The sequence below is a fragment of the Aotus nancymaae genome, unplaced genomic scaffold (genome assembly GCF_030222135.1).
Source record: "Aotus nancymaae isolate 86718 unplaced genomic scaffold, 86718_ANA_hifiasm-v0.15.2.pri h1tg000057l, whole genome shotgun sequence".
Lineage (NCBI taxonomy): Eukaryota > Metazoa > Chordata > Mammalia > Primates > Aotidae > Aotus > Aotus nancymaae.
In genome coordinates this window covers 6,241,792-6,265,569 of record NW_026988471.1, presented here as the reverse complement: position 1 = coordinate 6,265,569, position 23,778 = coordinate 6,241,792, and the positions used below count along the sequence as shown (strand labels likewise).

General features: G+C 45.7%; 1 protein-coding gene across 5 annotated transcripts in view; it reads right to left on the bottom strand.

The window, feature by feature from the left end:
* Positions 1 to 23,778, bottom strand: part of RNF144A (ring finger protein 144A) — a 321,607-nt gene that overhangs the window by 231,366 nt on the left and 66,463 nt on the right. For all 5 annotated transcript variants that reach the window (XR_010337882.1, XM_021667208.2, XM_021667207.2 and 2 more), the window contains exon 3: positions 10,171 to 10,316. Coding sequence is in view for 4 of the 5 variants with exons in the window: in XM_021667208.2 (XP_021522883.1) it covers positions 10,171 to 10,305 (135 nt within the window). In the remaining variant the exon portion in view is untranslated. The remainder of the gene's footprint in view (positions 1 to 10,170; positions 10,317 to 23,778) is intronic.

Below are 23,778 nucleotides of genomic sequence, written 5' to 3'. Positions count from 1 at the left end.
GGCCAGAAGGAGCAGCAGCGCTGAGCGGAGCGGCGGGGCTCACTCCTGCGGGCAGTGGAGAGCGCACCGCGTCGGGAGGGGATCTGTGTCGTCCACGGCTGCTTTATAAGAACCCACTCTGGGTAGGGTGAGGATGGACCTATCTGGGCAGGGAGGCCAGTGCGATGGGTCAGGCGAGCGGTTTTCAATCACGGCACCGTGTCAGCAGGGCTTGCGAGCAGAAGTTCTCGCAAGCTGTGTATGGGCATAAGGGATTGGGCATAGCTCACACGCTGTGACGGGGTAAGGGACTGGGCACTACGAGCTTGCAGCTCCGCCACAGTCTACAGAAGCCACCAGAAGCTGGACATTCCGAGGAGGCCTGCGCATGTGACCACACACCCGCTGCCAAAAAAGCTGGAAGGTCGCTCTTTGTTCTCACAGTTGTCTGTACTGAGGTCTGGGCGGCAGCCAAAGAGGCAGTGATAGGATCTGAAGACTGAGCCCAGGAAGCCAGAGGCAGGGTGAGACTGGGGTGACAGCCAGGAAGATGTGGCTCTCTAGGGACACCACTGGGCTTTTCCTGGCTCCTCGTCAGCCATGAGGGGAAGACACTGACGTGGAAGCTGCACTTTCCGCTGTTTCACGGGGACTAGTGACCTTGTCCAGCTGCTCCTCTCCTCCAGAAGCAGTGCGGAGCGGCTGAGAGGGAAGAGCTCTGGAGAGGTTGCCTGTTCCCTCCTTAGCAAGGAGCTCGCTCCTGCAGCCTCAGCTTCCACATAAGCTGCAAGAGAAGCGGTAGTGTGGGCAGCGCAGCCTGTTTGTTCTGTTTGTTGAATATGAAAACTCGGATTCACAGAGGGGCCAAAATGCCTATTGCACCCAGCCATGGCTTCGTCATGGAGACCTCCCGTGGAACAGAACAGAGGCACTGCGGTAGGAGGGTGTGCACACAAACAGCACCAACATCAGAGGCAGGAACAGGCAGGGACTCGACCCCTCCATGCCTTCAACAAATGTATATGTCCTCCACACCAAGCCTGTGACATTGGGCGAAAGGGGTATTGTGGGATCTGGGCTTTAGACTGAGGGAGAACATAGCTGCCAAGATCTCAGGGGTGCCACTAGGAGAAAATGCTTTTCATTAAAGGAATGATGCCAGCAAGAAAACTATTTTGTATGTGTGTGTAAATTAGGGTATGTGAAATTCTCTAATAGCATTTCAGTTCATCAATACCACAAGCTAAAAAAAAAAAGTGTCAGATTTGAATGCAAGGAGCAGGTGGTGCACTGGAGTCAGGCTCTCCCACAAGTGCCTCGCTCCAGTGTGGGCCCCTTCATGTCTCCAAGCTGCAGCAAAAGAACACTCTGGTTGTAGCCTGTGAGTTGTCAGCAGGGAATCTGAGGGGTACGGGTGCTGGTGTTAAGACAAAGGAGGTCAGGAAGCCATTCTGTGTTCTGTGTTCTGGGAACATGGGACGGACTTGCAGAGGCAGGTCTTTACTTTGCAGGCATCTTGGCAGCTAGAAGATTCAGCTCTTTGCAACAAGGAACTGGAACTTATCCTTTGCACCCTAAAGTCGCCCCACCCTCCAAGTCTGCCTTCTCCCCATCTGAAAAACCAAGACTAAAAGGAGGCCCTCTGCTTAGGAGAGGCAACTCTGATGGCTGGACTCATGCATCTCTGAACCTCTCATATCCCAGAAGAGAGGTCCTACCAAGGCAGGCCAATACCACATGGTAAGATATTTAGTTTCTTCTTAATCTGATGACCCTATGATTTCTCAGATACATCTCACAGAAAGTGCAGAGATAAAACCAGAGCAACAGCAGTTGTATTTGTAAAAATAAAACTAGAAATGGAACCACCTCACTCTTACCTGCCTTAAGTCACTTGGAACTAAAGTATTTAATGTTTGAACATCAACATTTTTTTGGAGGCCCACTATGTGTCAGTGTTTATGAAAAAGCAGAACACAAGAAAACCGCTTCTCTTAAAAAACTCCTTTAATGGAAGTTACAGACCAGTGAACACAACCACAACATGGTATGAGAAATGCTATTCTAAGTTTAAGCCCCAGATATCTGAAGAGCTGAGAAACATCAAGGTCCAATAGTTTAGGAGGCTCCATGCAGGAAACTGAGAAAGGGGGCGGGGGGAAGAACATCAGCAATGGAGGTAGGAAGCTGGAGAAAAAGGCAGAAAAAAGCAAAAAAAAAAAAAAAAAAAAAAGGCAGGGACCAGATGAAGCCAGGTATTTCATTTAGGAAGGCCCTTCCCACAGAGGCTATCTTTCAAATTAAGAGTGGAGATGCAGTTTTGCCCTCTTGGAAGGGACACCCTGAACTTCTTTCAGGAAACTCCTCTGCCTGTCTTGGCCATGTGGTCTGGTGGACTGGACCCTAGAGTCGGGCTAGGTTCTAAGCCAGTCACTAGATCTCATCTTAAGGGCCCAGAAGAAGGATCAGACAGGGCTGTACAGCCAATAGAGCTGGAAGGTTACTTGCTGGGAAAGGAAGTCTCCGTTTTATCTACAGGAGTTACTGAAAGGGACCTTCTCTTTCTCTATGTACAGACAGGGGAGTAAGTGACATCTGCAGCCACCACCACTTTGCTACCACAGTGAGGAGACCCTGGATGAGGATGAAAGCAATAGAGGCCTCTCCTTGGTCTGAGCTGCATAGAGTTGAGGGGTTCACAAGGCCACAGGAAGAATCTGAGTGCACACACAAAGGCAGTGGCAGTGGGACAGCAAGTGACAAAATCCACGTAACCTCACAGTTCAGAGACCAGGGAGTCCTACCTTTCTTTCCGAGATGAGAAAGCAAGAGGACGAGGGGTGGTCAAAGGGCTTGCCCGAGGCTCCCCGTTCATTAGCTTTGGAGCCAATCTGAGAGCTAGTGACACTCATGGTTTTCCAGTTGATTGCCTGGTCTACCGTAACATGCAGTCCCCACACAATGGCCAAACAATGGCTATGAATGTAAACAAAGTGGGCAGAAAAGTGGGGGCCGTGAGAAAATGCATGCCCCCTTTGGATCCTAACCTTGATGACCCGAGGAAAGCCCAGAGTGGCCACAGTGCAGGTGACAAAGCATGCTGCCCTCTCACAGGCTTTGTACACATAGAGCTATTCTAGAGCCTTCTAGCCCCTGCCAGCTATAGTCATGAGCTGTCCAAGAACAGAATACATTCTGAGCAATGTATCCTTAGGCAATGTTGTCACTGTGCAAACATTATAGAGTGTAGTAACAAACGCGTAGATGGCATAGCCTGCTATACACCGAGGCTAGGGGGCACAGCCTGGTTGCTCTGGGCTACAAACCTGTACAGGGTGCTGTGCTACTGTACTGAATACTGTAGGCAATTATAACTATTTGCACATCTAAACTACAATGCTAAGTATTTGCACACCTAAATTTCTAAACACAGAAGAGGTGTAAAATATGCTATAAAAGATGTAAAATATCATATGCTTATATAGGGCACTTACCATGAAGAGAGCTCGCAGGACTGGGAGTTAGTTATCTCTGGGCGAGTCAGTGAGTGGTGACTGAAAGTGAAGGCCCAGCCGTTGCTGCTACTACAGACTTTATAAACACTCCACGCTGAGGCTACGCTCAATTCATAGAAACATTTCTCTCTTCAATAAGTTAACCTTAGCCTCTTGTAACTTTTTTACTATGAAAATTTTTTCATTTTTTAAACTTTTTTATTGTCATAATAACATTCAGCCTAAAATACGAACACAACTGTACAAATATATACGTATATATTTAATATCCTTATTCTGTAAGCTTAGTCTATTTTTAAATTTTTTTATTTTTTTTAACTTTTTTTCTGTTAAAAACTAAGACACACACACACATTTGCCTAGACCTACACAGAGTCAGGATCAGCCACGTCACTGTCTCCAACCTCCACATCTTCTCCCAGTAGAAGGTGTAAGGCTGGTTGCCTCGCCGGGAGCTTGGACGCACACCACCCCCCTTTTTTCCAAGAGCTCGGACACGTCCACCCCCTTGCACAGCCTAGCCTTCCCTTAAAAACCCCACCAAGATGCAAACGAAGTCTTGTAAACCTACCCAATAGCAGTCAAGTCTTGCATGCAAACGAAGTCTTGTAACTCTAGCCAATAGCAGTCAAGTCTTGTATGCAAACGAAGTCTTGTAACTCTAGCCAATAGCAGTCAAGTCCTGTATGCAAACAAAGGCTTGTAACCCTACCCAATAGCAGTCCTGTCTTGCCCACACCCTGCTCTCCCACAACCAATCGAACACCTCCACTCCCTATAAAACCCCACGTCTGAGAGGAGTCCGTGAGACTTCTCTGGCCCCTCCTGTCGGACTGCAGAACCTTGCCCGGGAGCCACATAAACCCTTCGCATTGGATCTTCTTGTGCTGGCCTCAGTTTCTTCATTTTAAACTCGGCAAGGACCCAAAAAACCTTACAGAAGGTCTTTGGGGCGGCAACACCACGGAGCTGTCATCTCATATGATATTAGTAACAATGCCTTCTTCCGATACCTCCTATCACACCTCACTTACTTTTTCATAAGTAGTAGTACACTCTAAAATAATGATTTAAAAAGTACAGAATAGTAAATACTAGGCAGAATCCATCTTTCAGCTCCACTGGAAAATCTCACGGGCCCACCATGATATCTGTGGTCTATCATGAAGAAATACACCGTGATGTGGTGCATGACTGTCTCTGTTGAGCTTCAAACTAGCAGAAACCTTAGCAAAGTCCTCTCAATCTGGCTCCATCACGCCACACACCCCCTTTCCTTCGCTGGTCCCAGCGTGGTGGCTCTATCCACACATGCTTTCTTAAGGAGATAGTTCAAATGTCCCTAAAGCCTTCCTGGGTTCTTCTGGAAGAATTCACTCTTCTGTTTGTGCTGTACCCCGTTATCCACCCTGCAAATACAGCACTTCAAGCCCCTAGTGATCACAGCCCACACCTGCATCTCCTGCTGATCAAGAGATCAGAGCGGGCAGGGATTATGTCTTACCTACGAGTCCAGAACACTTGGCACCAGCCAGGTGTTCAAAACTGGTAAAACATTAAATGAATAAATATCCACTATGTACACGAGGAAGCACCCACTATGTGTGGTACCCATAATGCAAAGCTAACAGGGACATAAAGACATGCAAAGGAAGACTATCTCCGAAATCAGTTTAATGTTTCAGTGAGGAAATGCCACTTATTTCCTAATAAGTTACACAATCAGAGGCTTAGGGTTTACGTAGCTTTTCCACAGCATACCAGGTGAATGACCTTGCAAATGTATAGGAAGAAACAAAATGATATTGTATTATTTATCACCAGGCACGCTACTGCTCAATACTTTATACACATTATCCCATTTAATTTGTTCATGAGGTTAATCATATTTTAGAGATGAATAAACCGAGGCTCAGAGAAGTTAGGATGCTTGCTGAAAATCACAGAGTTAACAGGCAGCAGAGGGAGAACAGAGATCTGAGCCTACACCCCATAGCAATGTTCAACCACACAACTTAACCAACCATCTGGTCCCAACTTTTTATTTAAACCACTCAGAGTCACTTTTATTGTAGTATTCCATGGGAAAGATTCTGTCTACTAAAAGTTACCTTTTTTTTTGAGACAAGGTCTTGCTCTGCTGCCCGGGCTGGAGTGCAGTGGTGCAATCATGGCTCACTGCAGCCTCAACCTCCTGGGCTCAAGCGATCTTCCTGCCTCAGCCTCCTGAGTAGCTTAGAGACACAGACGCCCAGCTAATTTTTTTTATTTTTTGTAGAGACAAGGTTTCCCTATGTTGCCCAGGGTGGTCTTAAACTCCTGAGCTCAAATAATCCTCCTACCTCAGCCTCTCAAAGTGCTGGGATTACAGGCATGAACAACTGTGCCGGGGCAAAAAGTTACATTTTAATTTTTATTTTTCTTTATTTTTATTTATCATTATTATTTTTTGAGACTTTTGTTGCCCAGGCTGGAGCACAATGGCGCAGTCTTGGCTCAGGTTCAAGTGATTCTCCCAGGTTCAAGTGATTCTCCTGCCTCAGCCTCCCAAGTAGCTGGAATTACAGGCATGTGTCACCAACGCTAGCTAATTTTTGTATTTTTAGTAGAGATGGGGTTTCACCATGTTTGCCATGCTGGTCTTGAACTCCTGACCTCAGGGGATCCACCTGCCTCGGCCTCCCGAAGTGCTGGGATTACAGGCTTGAGTCAATGTGCCCGGCCAAAAGTTACATTTTTAAGTAACAACTTTCTATGGTTATATATCAAAACCCTGTCATCTGGGTTCTAATGGCAAAATTCCTAAATGCAAATAAATAGCTGGTATCAGAATAGATGTAATTCTGGCTGAAAGCAAAAAAAAAATTATATATATATATATAATTTATATATACATTATATATAAGTTTTATATATATATAAAATATATGTCTATATATGTTTTATTTGGCTTATTCAATCTTGTCACACTAGACTATTTTATTAAGAACTAATAGAAATATGGACATTTCTACCTTCCCTGATAACTAGGGACCTGTGTCTTGGGATGGGACCACAGTACCTCCCTTTTCGAGCTTCACATGTTTCCACCTTCGGGATGAGAGTATCATGTCTAGTTATGGCAGCTGTCTGAATGGAAACAACTCTGACAGCAATAACACCACATGAGCATTCTCAGTATAACTGTCAAATGCCACAAGTAGAAGACAGACCTAAATGGCTCTAATATGTCCCATTTTAAGTTAAAACAGCTTCTACGTTTTAGATTTCAGCCCGTAAGGAATCCCCAGGCAACTCCCCATACAGGTTGCATCTCTGATTGACACAGCAAACATGGGGTCGGCACTCATGGTGGGATAACGGCAGCTCTATTTCAAAACACGTGTCCACAGTCCTTTCTCTCCTGCCAGTGCTCCAGCACGGAATTTGTTGGTTATATACTTACATGTCACTATTTTGCACACAAATATTCAGCTTTACACTTGGTCTTCTAAAGTTAGATTTCACACTAATCCGAATGGAACCATGTGAGCTACCTGGTAGTTCTCACCACCCCCAAGTTCCCAAGGCCTGGTACGGCACCTGAAGCGTGTGATGGGCCCCCAGGCACAAGCTCTTGGGACCTCCAGAGAATCACCAAGAAGCCACCAAGCACCCTGCAAGCAAGGAAACCCCGGAGAACCTGCTTCAGGGGAGGGCCATATTAGCAATTGCCAGGCAGATCCCTTTCATGCTGAAATACATCTAAGGAACGCAGGTGAGTGGACAGTATGTCTCTGGCTGTGGATGTCTCGGCACGTTCCTCCTGCTCTTGGGCACCCGGAACACCTTGGTGGTGTGGGATGTGGACAGGGACACAGCATCAGTCATTAGCAAACCCGCTGAACCACACACATCATTTCTGAGTACCTCTCTTGAGATAAATGTTCCTCAGAAGACATTCAGGGAAAACTGCCCAAACTCTGTTTTTATTCCTGCCGTTCTAAACCCAAACTTAGAAGCAAAATGAGAAAGAACTAGGCCTGCTGACTGCCTACCACGTGACAGGTACTTCACATATGTTCTTCCACTTGAACTTGGAGGTAAACTATTTTTATCTCCATTATACAGATGGGGTAAATGAGGCCTGCTCAGGTCAGAAATAGAGCTGATATTTCAGTTCCAGGACGCCTGACTCCAAATGCCTTGCTTTTCCCTCCAGCCTTGGCCTCCTTGAGATAAAGTTACTCCAGCACTTAACTGTAATTTTGTAGTAACTATTTTTGTAAGAGTGCCTCCCTCTTAGACAATTTTCTTCCTTCCAATGTCTGCGCCCCCTACCAAGAAAAGGACAGTTGCAACTCCTCTGGCCACAGACTCGGGGCTCCTCCCCACGGCCTGCCCCCAGGTTGGGGTGAACTGCAGCACACACAGAGGGGAAGGCGTGCCACCGAAGCCATCAGGGAACTCAGACGCCTCCTCCCTTCTCAATCTGCAACAACACAGGTGCTTCCTTCTCTTCACGCCACAGTGAGCTACGGACAGAGGTTGAAATATTTTCAAGATTTCCATTTTTAGTAAATACTTGTGAAAAAAAATCACAGCTGTGTCACTGTTTTTTGGTATTCTCAGCAACCTCTTTTGGAGAACACAATGCTAGCTTCTTCCTTTCACATCCATTGACTTCAATTAGGCTTTTGGTCTCAATTTGAGTGGCTTATTTGTTTTTACTACAATTTCCTAGAAATAGAAAACTAAAACAACAATAACAAAAATGAAAGCGTCCGCAAAAAGGCCAGGGAGAATGAACTATCTCAAGGGTAAGCACACAAGCTATGGCCTCTGACAGCAGGCAGGCGACTGACTGCAGAGACTGTGACTGTCCCCCCAGGCATTTTTGGCTGAGGGGGATCCATTCAATCAGTTCAAAAGATGTCCTTTCAGGCAGGAGGAGGTGATTTTACACAAAGCTAATTACTGAATCCATCTTGACGGGGTCTACCATCCTAACTCACCTAGAAATGACAATGAGCCCCATTCACTGTGTTAATAGGATGGAGATCGATCTCCCTCCTATCCTTCTCCACCTCAGAAAAATGTCAAAAGCAACTCCCTTTCCTTCAGGTTGGAGCTCTATTCCCAGTGCTTTAATGAGGCACATTTCTTGGACAGCAACTACAGTTACTGAGATCAATGCACTTCAATCCATGAGCCAGATTAGCTCTTCTGGGTCCTGCACTAAACTAGGTGCTAGATGGATAGAGAACGGGCCAGAAGTTTTTCTGCCCTTAAGAAAGTCTGAATCTAGCATAAACAAGAAACAGAAGACGCAGACTTAAATGTCTGTAAAGCTCCCTCTCCTTATCTATAAAAGATAAAAATATTTGCTGTGCCTACATACCAAGGGCATGATGAGGCACAAATGAAATAAAGTCTGAAAGCTATGCATGAAAGATGAAGGCATCAGTGTACAGGGTGGGACAGACGGTCTGAGTGACAGATTATAATGCAGGCACTTGAAAAACTCACAAGGAAGCCGTCTACACCATCCACATATAACAGCGGTTAAATTCAGAAGCAATTTTTTTTGGAAGACAGTTTTTCATTTTTCTTTTCTGTACTTTTTAAAATGATAAATGTGTGTTTTGTTTTTCAGCTTTATTTAGTTATAATTGACAAAGTGTCCATTTTATACTTAAAATGAACAGTGTGATGCTCTGATATATATGTATATTTTTTGTATACATGTATATATCATAAAACCATCAACTAATTAAATATCCATCATCTCACAAAGTTACCAATTTGTGTGTGTGTAATGAGAATACTTAAGATCTACCTTCAAAGAAAATTTCAAGTATACAAAACAGTATGATCAACTGCAGTTATCATGCTGTACGTCAGGTCTCTAGAACTTATTCAACCTGCATAACTGCAACTTCGGACCCTCTGACCTGTATCTCCTCACTCCCTGTGAACTCCTGGCAACTCCCATCCTACTTCCTGCTTCTATGCACTCACTTTATTTTTTCATTCCTTGAATGGACAGAAAAAAATAAGCAAAATTCAATGAGATTAACCAAAAGTAAACCTCACACATTTATTTATCTTTTCTGATAGATAAAATTTAAGGTTTGAGTTTGACCCAAACCCCAGACTTCTTGACTTGGAAGTCCCTATATTCATTAAGCCCCAAAGGATCATCTGGCCCCAAAAGAATGTTGGCTACATCATAACAAATATCAAATGTGATTTAAAAGTATCTCCTTTCTAGTTTAGCACAAAACCAGTGAAAGACGACGCTAATGACTGATTAGCTACACGCAATCACTAGCACTGCCACAACCCCAGGCATGTTGATTATTGAAACACATTTGATATAAGGTGTGGAAGCTTTAGCTGTGCAGCAAGGAGAACATGCGCCATGATGCATTTTGTGAATTGTTATCACTAGCTTCTAAAATTCTGTATAAGCGATTGCTTTTGCATCACAAGCGACTGTAATGGAAATCTTCGACTTTGGGAGCCTGCCTGACTTACAGAAGAATTCTTCCAAGAACTGTGTGAAGGCCTCAACAAGAAGACTCCACTGTCAGGCAAAATTTAGTCCAAAGGTTTGCCTAGTGTCTCTGAAAAACAAAAGCAAAACGCTCATCCTAAAATCACTGTGACATATATTGTATCCAAAAAGACCAACCAGGGTACAGAAGATGCATTGGCACTGGGCGATGGTTGTCATCTGCTCCACTGGGTACTCCCCGAGACAGAGCTTGCAAGACACCAGCGGGTCGAGGGCCAGGTCCCAGGTGGGCCGGTACCTTGCTGTGGTCATCGCAGAACAGTCTGAAATGAGAGAAGCATGGAAGGTCAGACCTCTGCACCCCTGGCATCCACCTGCTCTGTTGCAGGAGTCACGTCTCCTGGCTGTAGCTGGGGCCCAGGGCGGTGGCCAACTGACTGCTGATGGGGCCCAGAGCATCTGGATGCTCTGAGAAGTTTTTGTTTTTGTTTTTGTTTTCGTTAAACAGAGTCTCACTCTGTCGCCCAGGCTGTTGTGCAGTGGTGCGATCTCAGCTCACTGCAACCTCCGCCTCCTGGGTTCAAGTGATTCTCCTCCCTCAGCCTCCCAAGTAGCTGGGACTTCAGGCACAGACCACCACACCCAGCTAACTTTTTGTATTTTTAGCAGAGACAGGGTTTCGCCATGTTAGCCAGGATGGTCTCGATCTCCCGACCTCGTGATCTGCCCACCTCAGCCTCCCAAGCTCTGAGAAATTTTAACCAGGGGTGCCTGGCTTGGGTCTGTGAGTGGCTTCCTTACCATTCTAATAGTAACTTTCATGTCTGCCCTCAAAATGCCAAAGGACTCACCCATACGCTCAGCCTTCCCTCCCTCCCACTGATGTGCATTTTAGTAAGACCCTGCCAACCTGGCTCCTACCCAGGAGAGCGAAACCTTAGCCATCTCGGAAGAGAAGCTTTTGCTAAAATACTTATTGCTTGGATTTAACTGTTCTCCAGTGTTAAAGACATGGCAAAATGAGGACAAGCCTGGGTGGAAGGGTCAGAGCAGAAAGCCTTGGTGGGGACAGTGAGACCTGAGTTTTCAGGGCAGCTGGAAAGGAGGTGGACATTGAACAGAAGGAAGAAATGTCACAGCATCTTTCACCAGAAGACAGGGTACGAGGGTCACACAGAGGGGCAGGACCAGCGCTATGCTCTGTGATCAGACAGAACTCCATTTCTAAAACTCCCTCTGCCCATAAACAGACACTTCCCTAACCACTCTCAGCCTCAGCTGGCTCATCCGTGCCATTGGGCGATAATCCCCTCTCACAGAGGTGTCCTGAGGATGAGGCGACATCATATAAAGCGTTGGCCACACACAGCGAGTGCTCAGGAAAATCCCTTCCTCCCTGTGATGGTTAATACTGTCAACCTGATTGGATTAAAGGATGCAAAGTACTGTTCCTGGGTGTGGCTGTGAGGGTGCTGCCATGTGAGTCAGTGGACTGGGAGAGGCAGACCCGCCCTCAGCCAGGGTGGGCACCATCTAATCAGCTGCCAGCACAGTCAGAATAAAAAGCAGGCAGAAAAATGTGGGAAGACTAGACTGGCTGAATCTTCTGGCCTCCTTCGTTCTCCCACGCTGGGCTTTCTGCCCTCGAATATCAAACTCCAAGTTCCTCAGCTCTGGGACTCTTGGACCTTCCACCACAGACTGAAGGCTGCACTCTTGGTTCCCTACTTTTGAGGTCTGGGGGCTTGGACTGGCGTCCTTGCTCCTCAGCTTGCAGACGTCCTATTGTGGGACCTCACCTTGTGATCGTGTGAGTCAATGCTACATAATAAACTCCCCTTTATCTAAACATCTATCTTATTACTTCTGTCTCTCTAGAGAACCCCAAGTAAATCACTCCCCTTCCCCTGTGATGTCTGCTTCAGCCATAGCTTAGCAGGCAGAGAATGTGGTGATGCCGCTTTGCACACAGTTAAGTGTGGGACTTACTGTCACTTGAGTAGTGGATTCCCAGGGTCAAGGAGCTGTCCTGACTTAAAAAAAAAATCATAACATCCCTTTCTCAATTTTTGTGACTCACAGCTCCCTGGGTGCCACTGAGTGAACATTCGGTTAGGAAAACCCACCTGCTGAGTTCTACATGGCACCAGGAGGGAGAAGACATGTGTGGCCCAGAAGGAAGTGCCTGCAGGATCCAGAAAGCTCACCCAGCAGATGGGACCCAGTGACACAGGACAAAGGATGTGAGAGGCAGAAATGAGCCAGATTCGGGGAGGAGACCCTGCTATCAGAGCTCAAGCCACTGACAGGGCGGCTGAAGGCCACCTGGGATCTGCACTGGGAATCCATGTAGGCCTTCAGCATTGGGGGTGGGAGTGGGCAGCAGTCAGAGGGGCCTCTTCCAAGGGCAGCTGATGCCTGTGAGTCACTCAGTCTAAAATATGTGTGTCTTCCTTGTTATAAAAGGAATCCTTGACACAAATTCCAGTAGCTTTGGGCTGACTAGCACTTTCAAGATAATGTAAACAAGCATCCTGATTTGACCTCAAGCTGGTGGGTCCTGAGGAGTGAGATAACTGGAGGCATCACGCAGCTCTCTGGGGCTGCAGGGGGTACAGATATCAAGGCATCTCTCCTCCCCAAGGTCATTTTCATTTGGATCATTTCTCTACACCTTGAATTTTATGATTATGCTTATGCTTATGCTTGTCATCATTTGAAATCTCTACATGGGTTTTTCTGGGTCCTAAGCTGATGGGCCTTGATATTTTTCTTTATATTTCTTTGTATCTTTTTCTGTTTTAATACTTAATAACTTTTTTAGCATCTCTTAAAGTTCACTGGACAACACGATAATTATGTTTTAAAATGTTAGCTGGCCCTAAATTGGATCACAAACCTCAGCCCTGGGCACTGAGGCTTGAGGCAGGCTGCAGAAATCAGTCAAGACTGGAAATGTTTCAAGAGGGCTGGGGCTGCCAGTTGGCTCCTCTGGCCTGGAGACCTGGGGAGAGCCTGCTGTTGACCATGCTGAAAAAGCACAGGGTACGGGTTCTGGCGAGCTGCAGGGGAAGTTGTAAGGTAAAGAGTTCGCGCTTTGCAATCAAGCAGACTGGGCTTCGAATTCCTTTTTTTGGCCACTTGGTTATGTGATGTTGAAGAAATTGCATAACTTACTTAACTTCTGTGAACTTCATTTTTGTTTTTTTTCCCCCCCTCTGTAATATATTTACAAGTTTCTGAGAGACACTACGAGCTTGGTAAGTGGAGGTCATTACGATATGTCAGGTTAACAAGCTTAGACTTTAACCTACATAGATGAAATGGATAAAACAAGTTCTTGGGCAGACATTATATCATAAAATTAGTATTTAGGAAGCTCAATCCAGTGAAGAAAATTTTTAGAAGAATCAAACATCAAAACCTCCTAAAGCCTCCTCCCTTATAGTCAGCCATGCAGCAATGCTCCCAGCCTGGACGTCACCCGAGAAGGCATTACCAAATGGCAGAGCCTAACCGCCCCACATGGGGCCCCTGAATCCCTGCCTCCATCCCACGGGAACAGCTCCCTGCCCACAAGCCAGCTACAGCCTCTGTCCTGGACCACTGCCCTGCCCCATCGTGCTTGTTCCTAAGACAATTCTCTCTCCTTCCAGCTTTAGATCTGGGCTCCTTTTCCTGTTTACAGCCTCTCTGCCGTGACCCCTGGCACAGTGTACAGGGCTCCATCTGTCTGACTTCCTTTCTGCCTGGACCATGATTTCTTATTCAGCCCCCAGTGGCTTCCCCTGCCCTGGCACAGGTCAGCCTGTGGCCCTCACCTCCCACTCCCCCACCAAGCCTCATAAGCTGGATTTGAAGCAGGTCACATTCCTATTTCCAGGAATCATATCACTATTCTTTCCCCAACAGAATACACAGCCTCTGAGCCGTGCTGAAAATCATGATTCAAACGGTGACAACAGGATATATTTTACGGAAAAAAAAAAGGTCTATATTGTTTAAACCCATCACAGACCTTCCCTACACACAGGATGGCCTTAATATGATTTTGCAAACAGTCAACAGCTGCGAATTTGCAATCAGATTGTGCTACGAAAATCACAATGCACAATAAAAGAAAGCTCAGTCTTTGTTTTCCTAATGTGAATGTCAAGTCACATGAAATGGCAAACTGTTTCAAGAACATCTGGTCCATTATAAGTATTATTCAATTTAAGCAATTCCAAAAGCGTATAAGGCAATTTACTTATTAAGCATGACTGAGGCTGTGCAAAGGATTGTGCCTTGTGATGAAAGAGGTATAGACACAAGGAAGAGAGAGCTGAAGAGAAAACAGTCCATTGAGGGAGAGATTCGGCAGATTCACATGAGGTCCAATGTGGTTATTTGGCCAGAACTATCCCACCTCTGAGCCCCAGGGCTATGGACCTCTGCAGGCCCCTATTCTTCCCACCTTTTCTCCTTCCAAGCAAATCTGGGAAAGGGCAAGCAGCTGCCATCCAGTCATCATCCACCTGTTACTCTCACAACTTCCTCCAGCAGGTCCCTGCTCTCCTCCATTTGCCTGGGACACACTCGTGTTTCCTCCCCAGCCTCCCTTCTCCTTACCTACCACTTCTCCACAGCCCACAAACCCTGCACACCCAGCGTCAGTCCTGGCGCTGTGTGGCATCTCCTTGATTCTCACATCTCTCAGCTGTCTCTCCTGTCCCTGGGTCTCTTCTGTGTGTGGTCCACCTGGATTCTTGAGCTGTGCTCTCTGAACAGCAGCATCAGCATCACCTGAGAACTTGCTGGAATGTAACTGGTTGGGCTCCAACCCAGACTCATTAAAACAGAAACTCTGGGGAGGTGGGTGGGCAGGCACAGTGATCTGTTTCCATGAGGCTGGCGGGAATTCTGATGCACAACAAAGCCTGACAACCGCTGTTGTGTATCCTTCCACTCCACAGCATTTCCACCCAGGTCCATCTGACTCAAGTCTGTGTGGGCTGAAGCCCATCTAATGCGCAGTTCTTCAACAATACCAAAACTCAGCTGTCGTTTCTACAAGGCACTGGGCCAGACTCTCATAGTAACTCTCATTTCTTCTGGGTAAGTGTGGCTTTGGAAGTCCACCACGTCACCAGTCTTTCTGAGTAAGTGTGGCCTTCAAAGTGTGACATATATACAAATTTATCTCCCCAACCTGATGTTAACATTTTTCAGGGTAGGAACTATGTTCTAGCCTTCTGGACAGTGGTCACAGCAGATATTCCATAATTATAACAAAAATTATATATATGTGTGTGTGTGTATGAGAGAGACCTGATAAATGTGCATCAGACATCGTGTTTATCATTTTCATATGCAGCTTCATTTCTCTGCACAATGACTTTGAGACTTTGATAGTTTGCTATTATTCAAATCTTGCCAATGAGTAAACCAAGGTTCAGAGAGGATTAGGGTAACCTGTACAAACATATGGGGCTATTCAGTCACAGTCTGTGTGGCCCTCAGATGCAGGCATTTACTGTGCCAAACCTCCTCTGTGTATCCTCATCAGCTGAGTGAGACGGAGCCTTTTGGACTTGTAGAGATACAAGATAAACCAACTTCAGTTTTGCTTCTGAGCTTCCTGGGCTTAACTTGAGCACATTCAGATCGGCGGTGGCTGGGAAAAGCGACATCTTCATAATTTGGAGCTGTCAGCTGCAGCAGAAATTGGAGAATCGTGGCTGAGTAGAAAGCTGGCTGTAAAAGAGTTGGCTTATTCAAGTGTATGGTTTCATGATGTTTAGGAAAGTGTGTGGACGCTGTCTCCTCCCAAGCAGATGATGCCTACCTCAATGATAAAAACGTAACTATTTCCAGCAATCGCACTCCTAGTTTCCCAGCTAATGTGAAAACTTATGTTCACATGAAAACTTGCACATGCACGCTTATAGCAGCTCCACCGTAACTGCCTAACTTGGAAACAACTGAGCTGTCTTTCAGTAGGTGAATGGACAGACTGTGGTATATCCAGACGGTGGAATATGATTTGGCTCTGAAAAAATAAGCCATCAAGCCAAGAAAAGACATGGAAGAAACTTAAATGCACATCGCGACATGAAAGAAGTGAATCTGAAAAGGCTGCACACATATGATTCCAACTCTAGGACATTCTGGAAAAGGCAAAACTATGAGGACAATAAAAAGGTCAGTGGTTGCCAGGGATCATGGAGAGGGAGGGATACTTGGGCAGAGCACAGAGAGTATTTAGGAGAGTGCAACTATTCAGTATGAAGCGTAATGTGATTACATGTCATTATCCATCTGTCAAAACCCACAGAGTCTGCAACACTAAGGGTGAGTGAAACCTAATGTAAACTATGGACTAAATTGTACCTCTCAGCAAATTTGTATGTTGAAACCCTAACCCCCATTGTGACTATATCTGGAGATTCAGCACATCGAGAAGTCTGTATATCTATCTATATATATAGATATGTGTGTGTGTGTGTGTGTGTGTGTGTGTGTATACATAGCAATCTCTCTATATATATCTACACATATCTGTGTGTGTGTGTGTGTGTGTGTGTGTGTGTGTATGTGTGTGTGTCTTTATAGATATGGTCTTTAGGAAGGAATGAAGGTTAAATGAGATCATAAGGGTGGGACCGTAATCCAATAGGACTGCGGAGTTACAAGAAGAAAAGAGAGCTCCCATGCTCCTTCTTGGCCATGTGAGGACACAGTAAGAAGGCAGCCTCTGCAAGCCAGGGGGATGTCCTCACCAGAACCCAAGCACGCTGGCAGCCTCCTCTCAGACTTCCAGCCTCCAGAACTGCAAGAAAATAAATTTCTGTTGTTTCAGCCCTGTGGTCAATGGTATTTTGTTACAGTAGCCCCAACTGAGTACCATAGGAAACTATGAACCTTGGGAGAGAATGCTGATCAATGGATATTCATTAATTGTAACAAATGTGCCACTGTGGTATGACATGATAGCTAGTTGTGTGTATGTGGGGATGGGGTGTATGGAAACTCTGTATTATCCGTTCAATCTGGTTTGAACCTAAAACTGCTGTAAAACATAAGGTCTTTTTTTTTAAAAAAAAAAAAAGAAAAAGAAAAGGGTACCTACTGTATGATTCTAATTATATGACATTCGGTTAAAGGCAAAACCCTAGTCAGCAAACAGATCAGTGGTTACTGGTGGCTTAGGGAGGGCTGGGAGAGCAGAGGAGGCTTGCATGGCTGAGTGCAGGGGGTTTTCAGTACAATAAAACTATTCTGTATGACACTGCAACAATAGACACAGGACACGCTGCACTTACAAAAACCCATAAAAAAGAACTTTATAGCACAAAGAGTGAGCCTTAAAGGCATGCAATTCTTAAATAATCATTGAGGAGGTCAGGGGCATGGCAGGATGGGATACAGACTGTGACCAAGGTTCCACCTGTATTACAAGCGGGTGGGGGGAAAGGTGCTGACTGAGGTGATTTCAGGAATGGGCTGAACCTGTAATAAGAATAGCCAAGTTCATATGCACTGAGCTCTAAGTGACGAAGCTGCCTGCTGCAGGGCATGGGTTAACAATTCTGAAACCACTATCCCTTTACACTGGAATGGTAGATGGTGGGATCCAGGTTTCTCACTGTTGAAGTGAAAGGTCTCTGATAAGCAAAGGTGCTCATGGAATAGACTTGGCCTCATCAGTAGGAACTCATGTTCAGCTTCATACAGATTCAGTTGGGTACATATAGTAATATGTATAGATTTGTGGGCACACACCAGTTAGTGTACACATGTTTCCTTGTTCTAGCAGCTGACAGGGCACAGAAGGACTGACATCCTAGCTTGCAACAAGCACATCTAGTGCCCAGATCTTGATTCTAACACAGCGTTCCAGTTACCAAAACTAGGGTTCACTGGACAAACAGCAGATTCTAGGACTGGGCAGGGCATTCAAGTTGAGCTGGAGGATGGCCAAATAATATAGGAGCCAACTGAAAAGCTCCCGATGGCTGTAGCTGAAAAAAATAGAGCAACAAAGTAGCATGAATTATAGCCCAGAATAGAAAATACATCCCCATGAGCCCATACTCAGATAAATGAGAAAAAAGACACATCTCTCATGCAGAAAATTCCACATACTTTTTGTAGGTGCTCTGCCCTCAAGAAAGTGGAGCCTAACTCCTGATTCTGGAGTGGGCTGTACAGAATGACTTCCTTCCAAAGCGTGTAGCTTGGCAAGGGTGGAAAAAGGAGCTTACAAGTGTTGAAAGGACAAACGCTGCCTCGGTGAGGTGACCCTGACAGCATCAGGGATGGCTGTGCACATGGATGGTGTTGACGGTGGCCACTCCCCCTACACTCACCAGGATGTGATGAGAGTAAGGCTTCACCTCTTGGGTCTTCCTCTCAAAATCAGTAACCCTGTCTTCTTATGAGAAGAGCATCAGGTAAATCCCAATTCAAGCATATTCTACAAAATCCCTAACCAAAAACTGTTAAAGTCTTCAATGGAAGCCTGAGAAACTATCCCAGTGGGAGAGGAGTCTAAGGGGACAAGACTCTTAAATGCAATGAGAGAACTTGGAACAGAAAAAGGACATTGGGTAAAAACTCAAGAAACAGGACTGAAGTGGGTACTTGAGTTGATGAGCACGTAACAGCATTAGTTCAATATTGTGACAAATGTACTAAACTAATGCAAGATGTTAACAGAGGAAGCTGGGCATGAGGTTTATGGGAACTCTCTGTACTAACCTGCGTCATTTTCTAAATCTAAATCCGTATCAGTCCGTCTAAATCTGAATCTAAAACTAAATCTGTAAATCTAAATCTAAACTGCCCTAAAATAAAAGTTTATTTTTAAATGAAACACTTTGACACTAAAAATCTGAGAAACACTAAATTAAATATAGTTAAACAGATTTGTTTGTTTATTTTTCAGCATTTTAAAATTCTCATGGTTTTTGGTATGCTAATGAAAACCATCACAGTCCAAGAAGGGTATGCAGAAGGGCCTAAGGAGCCCATAAAACACTTTCTCCAGCACTACTGCATACCATTAAAGCTTTGTAAGAAACACAAAAAAGAAAGAAAGCTGATCTTCGTCATTTCAATACAACACATTTCCCTAAATGAAGATTTTGCAGGAGTGCAGAGAAGAACAGACACAATCAACAAGGAAGAACCCAGGGACCAGAGGAAGGGCGCCCACCTGTTGAGCACAGGGCCAGATGGTGACAGATTCACTAGACAAACGGCCACAGGCTGGCACTAAGTGGAGGTCATGGGTGCTTTCTACTTTCTACTGTCACCTACCTCTGCAGGTGAGAGTGAAGTGTCAGCCATTGGGAGCACCTCAACTGCAGAGGACAGAATCCATAATTGGACAATAAAGCATACAGGGCAGGTGAGCAAGAAGTCTACTCACATGGAACTGCTTTCTTTCATAGACCGGGCAACTCCATGCCGAGTCCTGTGCTTCTCCCTCCAGCCCATCAGAGCATTCTTAAATCTGTACGTCCCACATCAAGGCCACAGAGAAGACAGGATTGTGATCTGACAGGGACACACACACACACACACACACACACACACACTAGAAACCCTGCTGAAAATGACCTTAGAGAAGCATCTAACACTGTCCACGTGTGACCCCAACACACCTCCTTCCTGGCCCTGGTAGATCTGCAGAGCAGCTTCTGGAAGCAGCCTCTCTTGCAGGCCACCTGGCCTGGAAAACAATTGCCATTCATGGCAGGAAGCTCGTTCTTTCATTCCTAAGACCAAAACAGTTGATTCAACCATTCCCCAGAGTGCTGATAAAACACTCCACACACAAACTTAAACGTTTCTTGGTGCCTTCAACATTATGGCTGGTTTCCCACAGAGGGCCAGGACACAGCCAGGCGTTCTGACCCCCACCCGGGAATGAGATGCAGAGGAAGACACAAAGGGCCTATTATTTCAACACCAATGTATTTGCCCAGATAAACATTACATTTTGGCTATCAGAGAGCAACGCTGTCAAAATCGAACATCAACTCGTTAAATTTTAGAGTTGAAGAGGTGATGTTTGGATCATCCCTCCTTCTCTTTAGAGAGAATTCTCTCACTCTTGAGCTGTTTAGGGATTGGCTAAGAAGTCACAGCAACCCTGCTCCTTCCCCCAACCCCACTTCCTTCTACTTCCTTCTATCAGATAATGAACTACCTCCAATATTTTATTGTAAAACCTTGCTAGGGACATACTCTCCCCCTCCCTCTCCCCCTCCCCCTCCCCCTCCCTCTTCCCCTCTCCCTCCCCCTCCCTCTTCCCCTCCCCCTCCCCCTCCCCCTCCCCTTCCTTCTCCCTCTCCTTCTCCTTCTCCCTATTTTTCTCTGTCAGACAGAACACAAGAAAAAGCAGCAGGAGATATATATATATATATTTGGACATCTATGATAAACCTTCAATAGCAGTACCCTGCTCTGAACTGATCTTAATCACACCCTGTTAAACAAAAAGCCACTTGTAGGATGGAGAGACTGGTCTGTTTGGTCATCTGCAGTTTCTTCAGTTCCTTCAGGTCAGTACTTGCTGATCTCGAGGGTGAACAGGCCTCTGGCCAGCTCAGCACGGGGGCAGGCCGGGCACAATGGCTGTTTCCTTCAAGGCACCAAACAGAAATCTTGTTGCTAAGCAACAAGCCTGGGAAATTTCTGGGTTTGCAGCTTGTCAATCCCTTGAGTTAATGGAAGAAGACATAATGGAGGTAACAGAGTAAGGAGGAGGAAATTGGGTGGAAATTGGCCTCTGTAAGCTTTAAAAAACCTCGGTTTTATTGCAAGCTTTGGGGATGACTGACCATGTGATCCTGAGACTGTCACTGTACCTTCATGGACCAGTGGCCTCATCAGCAACCCGAGGATGCTGGCTGGGAGAGCTGGCTTCCAGGCGTCCTCTCTCTAAACCTGTGCAGCCTTCACTCCTGTCCACGTGAAAACGTGTGACTCTGCTCATCAGTGAGAGGCCTCTTCCACATAGGGAGCAGAACAGATCTCAAAGTGAGAGCGTGATTAAGATAAAACTTGCTATCAGATTTTAAAACCTCATCGACACAGATCAATTTCAGAGCCCATGCTACGCCTGTGGCACGAGTTGTGTTCCATCTATTAAATTATCTAAACCTTCCACGTCCACCTTCCTAAGAACTCACTGCAATTCCAACCCCAGAGGTCCCTCCATCTCTTACTCCAACATTTACAAGCCCCTAATGCTTCCACTTACTCCTTATCAGTTATTGAGAAAACCAGAATTAGGTTTCTAGAAAGCTTCAAATACCATTTTAGACAAGCAATTGTAAAAGCCAACAGGGCAGAATGAGCGGAGCACTGTCTAACAATAATAATCAAAGCCTTATTTCCATAAAGCAGTTGCCTTTGAAGATCATCTCATTGTAAAAAAAAAAAAAGGTGGGGGAGGGCAGGAATGAAATAAAATATGCAAAATGACACTAAATCTGTTCAAAGAAACCAGGGGAGTCCTATAGAATCATTTCCCATTTATTTCTATTTATCAGTATTAGGCCACAGCTCTATTTGACCATTTGCCCAGATAATTATGTATTTCAAATACATAGAGCAGATTTCCTTTTGCACCAAGTCTGATATTTCTTATGTGAAGTTTACTTGGATTTTGCTTTGCTTTTTTTTTTTTTTTTTGAGACAGAGTCTCACTTTGTCACCAGGCTGGAGTGCAGTGGCACGATCTCAGTTCACTGCAACCTCCACCTCCCGGGTTCAAGCGATTCTCCTGCCTCAGCCTCCCGAGTAGCTGGGACTACAGGTGTGCACCACCACCATGCCCAGCTAATTTTTTTGTATTTTTAGTAGAGATGGGGTTTCACCATGTTGGCCAGAATGGTCTTGATCTCTTGACCTCGTGATCCGCCTGCCTCGGCCTCCCAAAGTGTTGGGATTACAGGTGTGAGCAACTGCGCCCAGCAGGATTTTGCTTAGCTTTCTAATAACTGGTCAGGGAACAGAAAAGAGTATGGGAAACACTGAAAGAGAAGAATAAACTAAGGCAATGAACTCTGTGGGGTGGTAGCAGCTGCTTCGCACTTCCGGTGAGGGAGGCATACACATCTGCAGACTCTGGAGACAAAACCCAGTGGGATGAGTGAGCGGCCCCCATGCACGGTCTGAAATAACAAAGAGAGGAAAATGATCCTGGCCTCGGGTGCTGGAGTCACCCTTGCGTGTCAGGACTACATTGAGTCCTAAAGGCTGGGAATCTTCAGGATCTGCACAATCAAGAAAACATATATACACGTATGCACTCCTATTTTCCCAGTGCATACCAATGTTGTTAAGATGAATAAAACACAAATTAAAGAGTTAATAAATTCCCACACAGTACAACAAATGACAGAGACATCCTTCCAATCATTCAAGAAACTTGGGACTGGGTGCGGTGGCTCACTCCTGTAATCCCAGCACTTTGGGAGGTCGAGGCGGGTGGATCACGAGGTCAGGAGCACATGCTACACCTGTGGCCTGAGTTGCGTTGCGTCTATTAAATCATTTAACCTTCCACGTCCACCTTCCTAAGAACTCACTGCAATTCCAACTCCGGAGGTCAACACCATGACCTAGCCAACACGGTAAAACCTCGTCTCCACTAAAAATACAAAAATTAATTGGGTGTTGTGGTGGGTACCTGTAATCCCAGCTATCCAGGAGGCTGAGGCAGGAAAACTGCTTGAACCTGGGAGGTGGAGGTTGCAGGGAGCCGATATCATGCCACTGCACTCCAGCCTGGGTGACAGAGCAAGACTATCTCTTAAGGAAAAAAAAAAAGAAGAAGAAGAAACTTGTTTCTAGGTAGTGCTCTCCTTGCTGGAAATGTGAACAGTGAACAGAATAGACAGACGTTCTCACCCTCAAGAACTTACACTCTAGCAGAGAGACAGAAAATAAATAGAGAAATCAGTAAGATACAGCCTGTTAGCTATGCAGGCTCAGTGCAAAAATGAGGCAGGGAGTGGGAGCTGGGGCTGAGATTGTGTGATGAGCACCCCGATGCACAAGGGAAAATGCAGAACACAGTGGCCCATTGGGAGGCGACTACAACCATCTAGGGACAAGATAGGGAATGTCCAACGAAACCCAATGACAGAGGGCTCATGGCAAGTAGTCCCATTCTGGATATACTTTGTAAAAGAAGCTGCTCTATAAAAGAAGCTGCTCAGAATGTGGAGTTTCAAAATGGGTGTGGGAGAAAGAGAAATCAAGCATAGCTCCAAGGCCTCTGCCCTACGGAGGCAGCAGGGACGAAGCTGCCAACCCAAGCCATCTGGGGAACAGCACGTCTGTGGAGATATCAGGAGCGTCACCACCATTTGCAGGCATGGCTTTGGGAACACAGAGTCCTCCTGAGCTTCAGCCTCTGCTTTGCTGTAAGGTAGACATACCCAGTGGGGGCCCACACAGGAGGATTCTGGAATAAGGCTCACAGCCAGGAAACTCCTGCCAGAAATCCTCCAGGAGAGTGGGTAAGAGGCCAGGACCAAAGCAAAGGATGGCAGCTACCTGCATCATGAAAAGGTCACTTAAGATCTGCACAAGAATAAGCAGCCCTCTAGCATCCTCTGCCATCAGAAAGAAAGAAGAGACAGGACTCACAATTTGGGCTCCATCCAGTGACTCAGGATATCCAGAGGTGTGATGTTGACAGTAAACCCCACTGCCAGATATAAAGGCTGTAGGACAAGTCAACACTGTCCCCTCTTAGCACCTGAGCTCATAGAGATCCAC